Source organism: Capricornis sumatraensis, chromosome 11 (assembly GCF_032405125.1).
Source record: "Capricornis sumatraensis isolate serow.1 chromosome 11, serow.2, whole genome shotgun sequence".
In the NCBI taxonomy this organism is placed as follows: Eukaryota; Metazoa; Chordata; class Mammalia; order Artiodactyla; family Bovidae; genus Capricornis; species Capricornis sumatraensis.
In genome coordinates, this window is record NC_091079.1 from 62,286,056 (window position 1) to 62,301,648 (window position 15,593).

A 15,593-nucleotide genomic window follows, 5' to 3' on the forward strand; every position below is an offset into this window, starting at 1 on the left:
ATTTCTGCTTTATTGACTATGCCAAAGCCTTTGACTGTGTGGATCACAATAAACTGTAGAAAATTCTGAAAGAGATGGGAATACCAGACCACCTGACCTGCCTCTTGAGAAACCTGTATGCAGGTCAGGAAGCAACAGTTAGAACTGGACATGGAACATTTCCTGGAGTTTGCTTCAAATTTGTGTCCCTTGAGATGCTGACACTAAACTTAGCAACTTTCAAATATATGATACAGTATTAGTAATTATAGTCACCATGCTGTACATTACAACCCCATGGCTAATGTATCTTATACCTGAAAGTTTATAGTTTTTAGCCGCTTTCACTCATTTTGCCCACTGTTACCACCATCAACTCTTGCCCTCAACTACCAATACATTCTTTATATCCATAAGCTCTTTTTCTTAGATTCTACATATAAGTGAGATCATACAGTTTCATCATTCTCTGTCTGACATTTTACATTACACAGTGCCTTCAAGGTCAATCCATATTGTCAAAAATGGCGAGATTTCCTTATTTTTTAATGTCTGAATAATATTCCATTATATATATGATGCACGTGTGTGCATGTATATCACAGTTTCTTTATCCATTCATGTATTGATGGACACTTGAAAGTGTTAGTCGCTCAGTCGTGTCCAACTCTTTGCGACCCTGTGGACTATAGCCTGGCAGGCTCCTCTGTCCATGGAATTCTCCAGATAAGAATACTGGACTAGGTAGCCATTTCTTTCTTCACGGGATCTTCCTGATCCAGGGGTCAAACCTGGGTTTCCTGCAGAGAAAATGTTTCTTTATCCATTCTTCCACTGCTGGACACTTAAGTTGCTTCTGTACCTTCAGCTATTGTAAGTAATGCTGCAATGAACACAGGGGTGCATATATTTTTGAGTTAATGTTTTCATTTTCTTTGGAAATACCCATAAGTGGAATTGTTATATCATGTGATAATTCTATTTTCCATTTTTTGAGGAGCCTCCATAATGTTTTCCATTGTGGCTGCACCAATTGACATTCCAATAGCTAGTGCACCAGGATTCCCTTTTAAAATTCCACATTCTCGCCAACCCTCGTTACTTCTTGCCTTCTGATGACAGCCATTCTAACAGGTGTGAGGTGGGATCTCATGGTTTGACTCACTTCCCTGATGCTGAGCACCTTCTCATGTAACTCTTGGCCATCTGTATGTCTTTTTTGGAAAAATGTCTATTCAGATCCTCTGCCCCTTCTGCTGTATTTTTGTCCTTAGCACTCATCACCATCTAACATGCTCTTTATTTTACTTACTTGTCAATTTCCCCAGCCAAAGGTAAGCCCTAATAGGCAAGCAATTTCATCTGATTTGTTTACCACTGTTTCTTTGGTATTTAGAACAGTGGCATACACATAGTGAACACTCAAAACATATTTATTGAAGGACAGAATTTCTCAGTACAGTTTATACTATTCCAATCAAAGGAAAGAACGGGCATAAAAACAGGGGGAGGGGAGATACAGCTAAAGAAAATTCTAACAGATAAGAGCTATAATTATAGCTTTCATTTACTATGTCTTTTTCTAATCATTTATTCATAACTGTCTAATTGTGTTCTTGAATATCTGCATTCAACATAAAAGGAGCGAAAGCACTCAGCAAAGTTCATTTACTTTTCACGATGTTCCTCTTTTGATTTTGAGTCTTTACTCTCCTGGAGTCCTAACAGAATTGCATCGGCCTCTAGGATGGTTGTATCTGTTGTCGCTCCCAGGAACCTAGATGTAAGTTCAAGATCTAATAGTCGCAGCCGGACTCTGGTTCCTTTCTGGTATTTCCTAAACAGTAAGAAAAAAGTTCCATTAATTCTTCATATCATAAAATGAACAACTAAAATCAAACTCAAGTTCTAATTCTAATTTGTGTTGGCTCCAGATAAGGAAATTAACACTGGCATCAGGGAAATAGTTGTTTTTGACAGAAAAGTTATTTAGTTGCATCAGAATTCTTATGTTAAAGTCACCTTTAAAGATTTTATAACTGAAATGAAAATGTATTCCAAACTGAAATTCAAACAAGTTGGTCCTTGAAACTGACATTTATTTTAATGTCATTCATTTTTAAAGTCAAAGAGTATCAAGGGGAAAAAATGTTTTCAGAAACATTTTGTCTTCTAAAATTAGTATCTTCTTTGAAAAACAAAATGGAAAAAAGTCTCACTGCCAAATACTTACTATAGGGGATTGACTGCACTGTAATTAAAATATAACGCTGGCCCCACAATGTATGATGGCTCAATTTGGTAAAAATAAAAATATTCAAGTATTTCACAATACCAAGTGAAAACTGATGCTCATTTATCTTTCTTCCTTGATTAATCATTTTAAGAGCTTAATATCAACATTATGAAAAAGTATGGGAGAGTAAAAATATTGTTACTGAATGAAAATCACAACTCTTTCTTAAAAACATCTACATATACACCTCAAGTACTCTAAGGTAATTTTTAAATTAAAATAATTTTATATAAACAGAAAATGAAGAAACAGAGTTCTCCCAAAAAGAGAAAATGATTTTGGTAGAGCCTACAATGAATAGTCTCCACATAATGTTTGATTAGGTATTCTGGAGGAATTTATAGGTGATTCATCAAGTAAACCTGTAGGTTATTTGGCTTTTTTCTAAGTCATTTTTCTTTCTAATTACAGAACAAAATGTCCTTCTGTAAAATTTGAAAAATCATGACGTCAGTCACACTTCCTAGTCTTTCTATATGTATATTTATATATATGTACGTGGGTGTCTGCATGTGATAGCACAGATCATACTTCTTTGTTTAAAATAACTGAAGAGATATCCTAGAATAGCAAGGCCTAGCTTTATACTCTCAGAAAACAGAAACTCCCATCCTACTCCTCTTTGCCTTTTGCACTGCAGCACTGCTTGGACCTTCCTTAAGAAGAAGTCCTGTTGGTTCCCAGGTATCCAGGTAGAATGTATCAAATGCAGCCCTTGAGAGTTTCCACATTCTCCTTATCAGAATGCAGTTTCTGTCACTGGAATTCCCAAGAAAGACAGCATAGCCAAGTAAGCACAAATGTTAGTGCCCTTCACTCACCTCTACTGGTTATCTGTGTAAATCTCTGATTTCTTATTAGATCAAACACTCCCCAAGATCTGTCACTGTGTTCACATCTGTATCCTTCCAGGGCCAATGCAGCAGGAACGCAAATGTTTGTCAATAAATTAACAAGACGCTTGCTGACAAAAGCCACCTCCTCATCGACAGTCTAGATACTCCGTTCTCTTGGCTTTAGCAGCTGTGTGGCCCGGTTCATTTACTCAACCTCCCTGAAGCTTGCCTGGCACAGTGCCTGGTGCACCGTGGTTAATGAATGTTAGTTTTCTTCTCCTTCCATTGTTAGGAGTTGGACAATAAACTGACCATGATAAAGGGGAACAGTGATTTTTTTTTTGTTTGTTTTTTAATGAAAAGAGTTGAACATGCACAAACACTTGGGACACGCTATCTGGGCATAGTCACACTGAAGGGGCAGCTCTCAGGGGAGACAGTCCTGTGTCTTGTAAATGTTAGCAATCTCCTGTTACAAAAATAAAATCAGAAATACCATGAGTGTCCAGTATGCTTGGTAGTTTATGGAAAGCAAAGCTGTCCCTATGTTTAGGTGGAGGAGCCTTAAATAATATGAAAGTTTTGCCTTCATCTCTAAAAAGTATGGAAATTTAAGAAGCTATCCAGTGAGTTGGTAACCGAAATGAAAAGTGAGCTGCAGGCCTTTACGTGTGCTGAATGAATCAAGAATCACCCACACTGTGTACTAAACAACAACAACAAAAATACCTCTAGAAGATTCTCTGACTTCAGTTGTCTGGAAGTAGCTGTTTCTACTTTTATGGTACTTAATTTTCACTGTGCATTACTTCTACGTGTTATCTTCCCTAACAGACCATAAGCTCACTAAGGGCAGGGCTTTTATCTCATCTGTCTCTCTTATAGTACCCAGAGGAGATCTATACGTTTCATGTATCAAAAGCAACTGCAGTGCTCCTTAAAAATGCAAATAAGGGAAGCAACCCTAGTGAGAGTTGGCAAATCTAGGGTGGGACTCAGAAATTTGCTTTTTTTTTTTTTGTTAAGAGTTATGTTTTATTCAGTGGGAACTTTTAGGACTTCAAGCCTGGGAGACAGCATCTCAGTAACCCTGAGAGAACTGCTCTGAGGAGGCAGGGGCATGGAGGGGCAAGGAGCGGGGAGGAGTCAGGTTATACAGAAGTTTTGCAACAAAGGGCGGGTAGTCTGAACATCAAGAGTATTTTTGTGAATTAAAGAAAACCAGATTATCTCAAAAGTTCAGGAAGTTAGTGCTTTCTACTTTTCTATGTATGGGAAGACTCAGGTGTTGGGGCTTACTGAACTCATTCCTTCCACAGGCATCTCAGTGATCTGAGGCCAGTATACTGAGATTTTTCACATCCTGAGTTCCTCAGTGCTCACCTAGGGAGGGGCTGCAGTGGAATTTGCCTTTTTAAAGCTCCCCAGGTAATGGAGATGCAGTCTTCTCTGATCAGCATTTGAGAAAAATCTGGCCTAGAATTACCTGTATTATATACAAGGCACGGCATCCTACATACATACAAAGGACCAGTAAAACGAGGACCTCTGATGGACTTTGCGGCCACCATGAACAGCCTTTGAGAGTAACAGATGTTTTCCACAAGTGATGACAAAACCAACAAACTTCAGGATGAGTAATTTAGATTGACAAAATAAAATAAAATAAAGCCAGGCAATGACAATCTATAATGGAGAAATGCGCCTTAAAAGAGCCCCCTGAACAAAGCCTGGTGACCACTGGGGTGGGACTGACTCTCCCACACACAGACTGTTCTCTCTGAGAAACCCAGGACGTGGAAAGGTTGGTAGTCCTCACTCACAGGAACAGCAGCCATATCATTAATGTGGAGTTTATCCTTGCTTTAAGTTTGAAATACTTCATTAGAGGGAAGTAAAGAAATGACTGATGTATTTCGGAGAACTCCATTTCTGCCAATGTAATTTGAGGTGACCCTCCAGTACTGCAGTCTCTGATAATCACTTATACCACTTAGTCTTCCCATTCGGGTTTCCATTGTTTCACATAACAACATTTAAAACGAATATGTCAGTACACTCTTTCCCCAAGACTGCATTGTTCATAGTTTCCAAATGCTCCTTTCAGTCAAAGATTTTGGCCTAAGTATAAATATCCAGAAAAGGCAATGAGGTGGTAAAGACTGTAGACTCCGGAACCAGATGACTAGAAACGTGCCCAGCTCCATCCCTAAACATGCAGCTCTGAGCTAGTTATTTCATCTCTGTTTCAGTTTCCTCATTTGTAAAATGGAAATAATAATTATGGGCTTCTCTGATGTCTCAAATGACATCAGATGAACTTCCAGGTGAACTTCCAGATGTTCAAGCTGGTTTTAGAAAAGGCAGAGAAACCAGAGATCAAATTGCCAACATCTCCTGGATCATTGAAAAAGCAAGAGAGTTCAAGAAAAATATCTATCTGCTTTATTGACTATGCCAAAGCCTTTGACTCTGTGGATCACAAAAAACTGTGGAAAATTCTGAAAGAGATGAGAATACCAGACCACGTGACCTGCTTCTTGAGAAACCTGTATGCAGGTCAGAAAGCAACAGTTAGAACTGGACATAGAAAAACAGACTGGTTCCAAATAGGAAAAGGAGTACGTCAAGGCTGTATATTGTCACCCTGCTTATTTAACTTCTATGCAGAGTACATGATGAGAAACGCTGGGCTGGAAGAAGCACAAGCTGGAATCAATATTGGTGGGAGAAATATCAATAACCTCAGATAGGCAGATGACTCCACCCTTATGGAAGAAAATGAAGAAGAACTAAAGAGCCTCTTGATGAAAGTGAAAGAGGAGAGTGAAAAAGTTGGCTTAAAGTTCAACATTCAGAAAATGAAGATCATGGCATCTGGTCTCATCACTTCATGGCAAATAGATGGGAAACAGTGGAAACAGTGGCTGACTTTATTTTGGGGGGCTCCAAAATCACTGCAGATGGTGACTGCAGCCATGAAATTAAAAGATGCTTACTCCTTGGAAGGAAAGTTGTGACCAACCTAGACAGCATATTAAAAAGCAGAGACATTACTTTGTCAACAAAGGTCCGTCTAATCAAGGCTATGGTTTTTCTAGTAGTCATGTATGGATGTGAGAGTTGGGTTATAAAGAAAGCTGAGTGCCGAAGAATTGATGCTTTTGAACTGTGGTGTTGGAGAAGACTCTTGAGAGTCCCTTGGACTGCAAGGAGATCCAACCAGTCCATCCTAAAGGAGATTAGTCCTAGGTATTCATTGGAAGGACTGATGTTGAAGCTGAAACTCCAATGCTTTGGCCACCTGATGTGAAGGGCTGACTCATTTGAAAAGACCCTGATTCTGGGAAAGATTGAGGGCAGGAGGAGAAGGGGATGATAGAGGATGAGATGGTTGGATGGCATCACTGACTCAACGGATGTGAGTTTGGGTAAACTCCAGGAGTTGGTGATGGACAGGGAGGCCTGGCATGCTGCAGTCCATGGGGTCGCAAAGAGTCAGACACAACTTAGTGACTGAACTGAACTGAACTGAACTGGTGTCTCAGACAGTAGAGTCGACCTGCAGTGCGGGAGACCCAGGTTTGATCCCTGGGTTGGGAAGATCCCCTGGAGAAGGAAATGGCAACCCACTCCAGTATTCTTGCCTGGAAAAACCCATGGATGGAGGAGTCTGGCGGGCTACAACCCATGGAGTCGCAGAGTCGGACAGGACTGAGTGACTTCACTTTCACTTTCAGGTTACTATGAGCATAGAATGAGTTAACACCTGCCAAGTCCTTATACATGCTCAATAAATGGTAGCTACCATAATCAATCACCACCACTACCACCACCATCACCATCAAAACAAACCCAGTGACAGTAGATGTTCCAGCCTTGGCATGATGGCAGGGACTAGAACACTCTCAGCGGATACAGGTATATGTAAGGCTGATTCACTTTGCTATCCATCAGAAACATCAGCAGTGTAAAGTAACTATACTCCAATTAAAAAAATTATGACTACAAGAAAAAAAATAAGAACACTCCCAGATATAATTTCAAGTTATAATTAAATCAGTTAGAGGATTTCTACAGATAGTAAGCTTTGGGGATGGGTTTTCTTTCAATAATTTGCTTTGATTCAAATCTTACTTATTTTAATGGTATAAACATTCCTCTCTTAAAATTTATTATAAATGTCCTACCAAAAAGAAAACAACTATTTGAAATGAATGTTGAATTTCTTTTGAGGATGTGAGGCAAACTAGCACTGAACAAAAGCAAGTAAAACTCACAGAACTACACACCACATTCACGCCACATTTAATGGTCCACACTTCCCCACCTTAGCTACATTATACCTGAATACAATAAAGTAGAAATATATGGTGAGTCACAGAAGGGTCACAGTGACTCATCCACTTTAGTATTCTTTTTGACAGGGGCTCAGTGAACACTGACGGGCAGGCAGAGCTGTCTAATTTTACCTTCTCCTGGGCTTCCCTGGTGGCTCAGAGGTTAAAGCGTCTGCCTGGAATGTGGGAGAACCAGTTCGATCCCTGGGTTGGGAAGATCCCCTGGAGAAGGAAATGGCAACCCACTCCAGTACACTTGGCTGGAGAATCCCATGGAGGGAGGAGCCTGGTAGGCTACAGTCCATGGGGTCACAAAGAGTCGGACACAACTGAGCGTCCCCAAAGCTTACTGTCTGTAGAAACCCTTTAACTGATTTAATTATAACTTGAAACTATATCTGGGAATGTTCTTATTTTTTTTCTTGTAGTCATAATTTTTTAAACTGGAGTATAGGTGCTTTACACTGCTGATGTTTCTGATGGATAGTAAAGTGAATCAGCCTTACATATACCTGTATCCCCTGAGAGTGTTCTTGTCCCCTGCCATCATGCCAAGGCTGGAACATCTACTGCTACTGGGTTTGTTTTGATGGTGATGGTGGTGGTAGTGGTGGTGATTGATTATGGTAGCTAACATTTATTGAGCATGTATAAGATACCTTCTCCTGTCACTCCTTAATTCTTCATGGAGTTCAACGAATCTATTTTTAGCACATAACTATTTCTTGGAAGGGGAAGATGATCCTTTCAATAGGTTCATAATTTTTCTTCTTCGTTTAAAATGTACCATTTCAATAGCAGACTTAACTTCGAACCTGTCAGATATCCCTTTCTGTATGGAACTGACTCTGCCTCCTCTGTCTATGAGTCTCAGTCACTTGGTCATGTCTGACTCTTTGTGACCCCATGGACTGTAGCCCGCCAGACTCCTCTGTCCCTGGAATCCTCCAGGCAAGAATGCTGGAGTGGGTTGCCATTCCCTTCTCCAGGGGATCTTCCTGACTCAGGGATTGAACCTGGGTCTCTTGCATTGTAGGAAGATTCTTTACCATCTGAGCCACCAGGGAAGCCCTTTTCTATAATGAGGTTTTATTTTTCTTTTGGACTTAAAAGGAGGCACAGTTGGTAAAGAATCCACCTGCCAATGCAGGAGATGCAAGAAACATAGGTTTGATCCTTGGGTTGGGAAGATCCCCTGAAGGAGGAAATGGCAAACCATTCCCATATTCTTGCCTGGAAAATTCCATGGACAGAGGAGCCTTGGCATGTCCATGGGGTGCATGGGGTGGCAAAGAGTCAAACACTACTCAGCATGCATGCACATAAAAATTAATCTTTTAATTAGTTTTCCCTCATTCCTTTTATTGTATCAGTGGACTCTTCCTTTTAAAAATCAAACAAATGCCCATAAACATAACTGGGGTACAATTTCAAGAGGTTCATAGATTACCTGAAGGTCATCTATGGACCTCTAAGATTAAGAAGTTCTATTCTAGATTTTAAGTCTGTTTATATTTCTGGATATAATATAATCATATAATATAATTGGGAAAGGAGTATGACAAAGCTGTATACTGTCACCCTGCTTATTTAACTTATATGCAGAGTACATCATGTGAAATGCCAGGAGAGGTAAATAACAAACTGGAATTAAGATTGTTGGGAGAAATACCAACAACCTCGGATATGCAGATGATACCACTCTAATGGCAGAAAACGAAGAGGAACTAAAGAGCCTCTCAAAGAGGGTGAAAGAGGAGAGTGAAAAAGCTGGCTTAAAACTCAACATTAAAAAAAAATACCCTAAGATCATGGCATCCGGTCCCATCACTTCATGGCAAATAGAAAGGGAAAAAGTGGAAACAATGACAGATTTTATTTTCTTGGGCTTCAAAAGCACTGTGGACAGTGACTGCAGCCAGGAAATTAAAAGATGCTTGCTCCTTGGAAGAAAAGCTATAACAAACCTAGAGAGTGTATTCAAACATTGTTTTGCCAACAAAGGTCTGGACAGTCAAAGCTATGGTTTTTCCAGTAGTCGTGTACAGATGTGAGAGTTGGACCATAGAGAAGGCTGAGTGCTGAAGAGTTGATGCTTTCAAACTGTGGTGCTGGGAGAAGACTCCAAAACTCCCTTGGACAGCAAGATCAACCCAGTCAATCCTAAAGGAAATTAACCCTGGATGTTCACTGGAAGGACTGATGCTGAGGATGAAGCTCCAATACTCTGGTCACCTTATGAAAAGAGTCATTTCATTGGTAAAGACTCTGATGCTGGGAAAGACTGAAGGCAGGAGGAGAAGGGGGTGACAGAGGATGAGATGGTTGGATGGCATCACCGACTCAATGGACATGAGTTTCAGCAAACTGCAGAGATGGTGAAGGACGGGGAAGCCTGGCGTGCTGCAGTCCATGGGGTGCAAAGAGTTGGACACGACTTAGGTATGTCGTGTCCAACAACAATAAATAGCTCCTGAGGTAAAAGGAAGGAGTTCTCATTCTATCTACACACCAACATGGCCTTATAATTATTTCTGTTGTTTTATTTCCAATGTGTTTCTTAAGGAAACTTAGGACTTCAGTGAACAAGCTCACCAGGCCACTGCTTGCAGCCACACAGCTGTAAATGGTAGAGCCAACCTCTACCACAGCCTCATTTTCTAGTGTAAATAAGACACAAGTTCACAGCATATACAAGTAAAGATGGAATTTTTCTTTTATTACCCCTGGTCACTTCCTTAAGTCTAACCCTATTATGAATGAACAAGGACAAGTCTTAAAGAGAATTAGGTGCACAGCAGCATAATATTTTCAATTAAAAAAATATGGAACAGGGTAGAGAGGAGGGATAAATTAAGAGTTTGGGATTAGTAGATACAAACTACTATATGTAAAATAAATAAACAACATGGTCCTACTGTATAGGGAACTATATTCAGTATCTTATAATAAACTATAATGAAAAAGAATAAGAAAACATATATAACTGAATCACTTTGCTGTATACCAGAAACTAACAGAATATTGTTAATTAACTATCAGTTCAGTTCAGTTGCCCAGTCGCGTCCGACTCTTTGTGACCCCATTGCCTGCAGCGCGCCAGGCCTCCCTGTCCATCACCAACTCCCGGAGTTTACCCAAACTCATGTTTTCTGAGTCGGTGATGTCATCCAACCATCTCATCCTCTGTTGTCCCCTTCTCCTGCCTTCAATCTTTCCCAGCATCAGGGTCTTTTCAAATGAGTCAGTTCTTTGCATCAAGTGGCCAAAGTACTGGAGTTTCAACTTCAACATCAGTCCTTCCAAAGAATATTCAGGACTGATTTCCTTTAGGATGGACTGGTTGGATCTCCCTGCAGTCCAAGGGACTCTCAAGAGTCTTCTCCAACACCACAGTACAAAAGCACCAATTCTTTGGAGCTCAGCTTTCTTAATAGGCCAACTCTCACATCCATACATGACCACTGGAAAAACCATCTAGCCTTGACTAGACGGAACTTTGTTGGCAAAGTAATGTCTCTGCTTTTTGATATGCTGTTAGATTGGTCACAACTTTTCTTCCAAGGAGTAAGCGTCTTTTAATATCATGGCTACAATCACCATCTGCAGTGATTTTGGAGCCCCCCAAAATAAAGTCTGACACTGTTTCTACTGTTTCCCCATCTATTTGCCATGAAGGGATGGGACCAGATGCCATGATCTTCGTTTTCTGAATGTTGAGCTTTGAGCCAACTTTTTCACTCACCTCTTTCACTTTCATCAAGAGGTTCCTTACTTTAATTAAAAAATAAAAAACATGGGAAAAATTAAATTTAAAAATGTATGCAACAAAAGAACAGGCTTAAGATGACAATGTTAAGAAGCTGAAGGAGGCTACCATCTTGAATATTTATACCAAATATTTATATCAAGATGTGTTGGAAATGTTCAGAGGTGCTGTTTGGTTGTCACAAAGATCAGGCTGACATTTAGCAGGAGTGGATGGGATGGAGACACTGTGTAATGCAAGGAACTCTTCCATGCAAGAGCTGTTCTGCTAGCCATTGATAAAATCTGACTGCAATGATCTAAGCCTGGAACTCTGTCTGCTAAATATTTTTTAAAGGTTTTTTTTTTTTTTAATAAGAGTTTAAGTAAACACTATATTTTCAAGAATGAGATTACAATGTAAATTAAGGGAAGACTGATTTTGTCCAAAATGTTACCAAGAGTTGTTCACAATTTCAGAAAAATCACACTGTCATCAGCAACACCATTATTTCATTTTTGTGTCTTGCTACATGGGTTAAGGGCTTCCCAGGTGGCGCTAGTGGTAAAGAACCCAGCTGCCAATTTCAACCTGTAAGAGACGCAGGTTCGACTCCTGGGTCAGGAAGATTTCATGCAGAAGGGCATGACAACCCACTCCAGTGTTCTTGCCTGGAGAATCCCCTGGACAGAGGAGACTAGGGGGTTATAGTCCATGGGGTTGCAAAGAGTTGGACACAACTGAAGTGACACACACACATAGGTTAAATGTATCTTCTTTACAGCTTCAACTTTGGCTTATTCTTTGCACTGGGAGGAGATCAGTCTCCTCTATATCTGATAGCTAAAACTATACAATTTATCTTCTTGGCTTTCAATGGAATACATTGATAAAACTCGGCTTCCCTCCTAGCTAAGGTGGTAAAGAATCTGCCTGCAATGCAGGAGACCCGGCTTCGATCCCTGGGTCAGGAAGATCCCCTGGAGAAGGAAATAGCAACCCACTCCAGTATTCTTGCCTGGAGAATCCCCATGGGCAGAGGTGCCTGGTGGGCTACAGTCCATGGGGTTGCCCAGAGTCGGACATGACTGAGTGACTAAGAACACTGGCATACATACCTACTACCCAAAAATATACAATTTATCTTCTTGACTTTCAATGGAATACATCGATAAAACTTAATTAAAATATCAACAATTCCAAAACATAACTTTCTATAATGACAAAAACATTCTATATAATATGGTCATGGAACACTTGAAATATAACTAATGTGGAGAGGAAGCAATTTTCTAATTTTATGTAATTTCAATTAAATTTAAACAGCCGCTTGACAGTGCAGCTGTAGACAACTTCAAATTGACAATAAAAATAGTAAAATACTTGTCTTACAAATATATAAACATATCACTGACAGAAACTCTAGTTTTACAGGAAAAATAGCACTTTGAAATTATTTGTTATAATAAATAGCTATTCCTAATTAGATTCCAGCAAGACTAAACCATCAGATCCATGCTTGCCATTCCTAACTGCTCATGTGTTTCTTTCCATTCTGTTACCTTTTATATTTTTCCTCATATCTGCATGACACTGCACTAGACACATAGCAATTGAACTGTCTTTTAGATAATTAGAGGTTAAAACAAAATTCCATGTAAAGATAGCTTACTCCACGTTATACGTAGAAAATTAAGATACATGAAATCATTTGCCAATACCACAAAGTTGTATAAGATGATTTAGATTTTTTTTGTCTTCCTTTTCTTCAGTTCTCAATTACCTTGACTTCTTCCAAGAACTGTAAACCTAATCCGTTTGGGAGTGATAAGACGTTACCATTTCATGTAGTCTCATAATGTCATCCCTTTGAAATAAAATGCAAACCATGTTGCTGTCACCCAAGTCATTGTTTTAATTAGAAAAATGGTTACTTTCAGTGGTAACAAATAATAAATTATCAAAAAAAAAAAAAAAAAACCCAAAACCTGAAACTGTATGACTTTATGCAAGGTTGTCTATTTTTCATACCTTTTTTTTTTAATTAGGAGGAAAAAAACCTTAGATATTAGTTTTTCAGAAATGCTGCATTTCATATTAGAAACGTTGAATACTGCTGTCCTGAAAGCGAATAGGACATCTCCAGTGAGTACGTTCAAAATGAAAATAGCCCGTGTTTTCACTGGTCAATGTGTTTCTTTAACTTTGAATGCTTGCCTCTGCTGGATCTTTGTGAATTCCAGCCTAAACGGATTCAGTCTCAGCCTTCACCATGACTGCTCTCTTCCAATGTGCACTTTCGCAGACCATATGCTGCAGTAAATGAGTCTGCATGTCTGAGCTGTTTAGGAAAAGGGCAATTAAATCTGGTTTTGCATTTCTGTATTAAGGACATGGTTTAAAAACTTTTCTAAGGAGGGGGTTTTGACATTCTTTCCACATTCTTTAACATCTGTCAGTGCAGGCTGGTGATGGTTCTCATAGACTTAAAATAGAGACAGTGTCTTGACTAGTTCTTTGATATACATAAATTAAATAATACAAAGCCGGCAAATACAAGTCTTGGACTGAATCTCAGTATCCAAAGAGAATTTTGTAAGGAATTCTGCCTTTGGGAGTCAATGTAGCTGCCTTACTATAATCAAAGTTCACAGAGATTTCAAGAACAGTTGTTTTGAAATCATTAACCATCTATGTTTTCATCCCAACAAGTTAAAATATTTTAGAACTTTTCCTGATTTTCTTATGATTTTGTTATTTTAAAGTTTTAAGACTTTGGGAATAAAATTTTCTTTTCTTTTTTGGAGAGAAACAGCTAAGATATCTTTAATGGTTTAATTACTCCCTATTTGTTTTTTCTAATTCATTCAAACGTGCGCAGTAATGCTGGCCTCTCTGTGAAGCCAGCCCTTTGCGTGTGTGCCTTGCGCACGCATCTGTGAGGGAAAGCGCCTGCACACGAGCGTGAAGGGATGTGTGTATTATACTCTCCTTTAATTGAACTCTCTGGGCATCAACTTCCTCATCTTTGAAAAGCATAAGCTTAGAACAGACCTAAGGTCTTCTGCAGTTCAATGATTTTATTCTACTTTTATACAACTTAAAGTGTTTGAAAACTAATACAGTGCCGAGAGCTACTGAGTGCAAAATTGATTCAATATACATACAAAATGCAAAATGTTAAGACTTTTTATTAGCTACATATGATATTATTGCAGTCTTAAATATTTGATTAACAAGTAAAGTTTTCTATGCAGGCTCTTTGGTATATTTCAGATGTGTCTCCCTTTTTCAAATGCCATCCACGGGGTTTCTTTGACTGTGTTTCTAGTCTGCTGCTTCTTTCTGCTCAGTTTGTAGCATGCCTGTGAGACTGACTCACCACCATACTAACTATTCTGTCTTATCAAGCACAACAGCCACAGTTAAAAAATAAAGGTAGAAAGTGCTAGCTTTCTATAATTCCAATAATTATAACTCCAATAATTCAACTGATTAAAATTTAAATCACTGTTCATAATGCTAAAATGTACTTCCTCAAATTGCAATCATCCTGGAATTTAATCTTTTTCTGCAACTCTATGGTAAACATATGATTTTGTCTTTCCCTTAAACCAAACACTTTTTAACCTTGCCCTGCTAGTTAGTATTTTGTACCACAAACAAGCTTTATCTCTTGTTCAAACATTGATTTATTTTATGAAATGAAACATTTTTAAATGTCCAATAAAATATTTCACTTTTTAATAATGTGGAACATGCCTATAATGTAATACATTACATATAGCATAAATAATGATAGTTATAAACTTTTCTTAGAGTTAGCAAAATAAGATGTGTCAAGAAATTAGGGAAAGAAATATCCTAAAACCTAATGACAGTCTATTTTTCTGGAAAAAAAAAAAAAAAAGTGTTGCTGGTCAGAATATGAATATGCAATAAAAAAGAATATATGTATTTGGAGGGACAAAAAAATCCAAAGGAAACAGAAGGAATAAATGCCTTCAGGCACCTGAGATATGCTGATAACTAACATCAGATCAAAGCTGGAACTAGAATTGGAGTATCCAAGAAAAAAAGGATATAACTTGTGGTATACAAGTTTTGTTTTATGAGAGAAGAAAATATATACTTTTATTGTCAGAGATAAGTTTTGTCAGGGTACAGCAGAAGAAGGAATATGAGTTTTAAAATGTCATAGAAAGGTCTAGATCTGACCATGACTGAGCATGAGACACTTAGCTCGTATGGACTGCTTGCCTGGGTGCTCAGTGCTCAGTTGCTGTCATGTCCGACTCTGAGATCCCATGGACTATAGCCTGCCAGGTTCCTCTGTCCACAGAATTTTTCAGGCAAGAATACTGAGTGTTGTCACTTCCTATTCCAGAGGATCT

At 38.8% G+C, this 15,593-nt stretch overlaps 1 protein-coding gene across 1 annotated transcript in view; it reads right to left on the reverse strand.

Annotated features, from left to right (window-relative positions):
• Positions 1–1,438: 1,438 nt before the first annotated feature.
• The window catches only part of TPD52 (tumor protein D52), a 155,743-nt gene continuing 141,588 nt past the window's right edge, over positions 1,439–15,593 (reverse strand). The window contains exon 7 of the mRNA XM_068983274.1: positions 1,439–1,816. Coding sequence (XP_068839375.1) covers positions 1,648–1,816 — 169 coding nt within the window. The 3' untranslated portion in view covers positions 1,439–1,647. The remainder of the gene's footprint in view (positions 1,817–15,593) is intronic.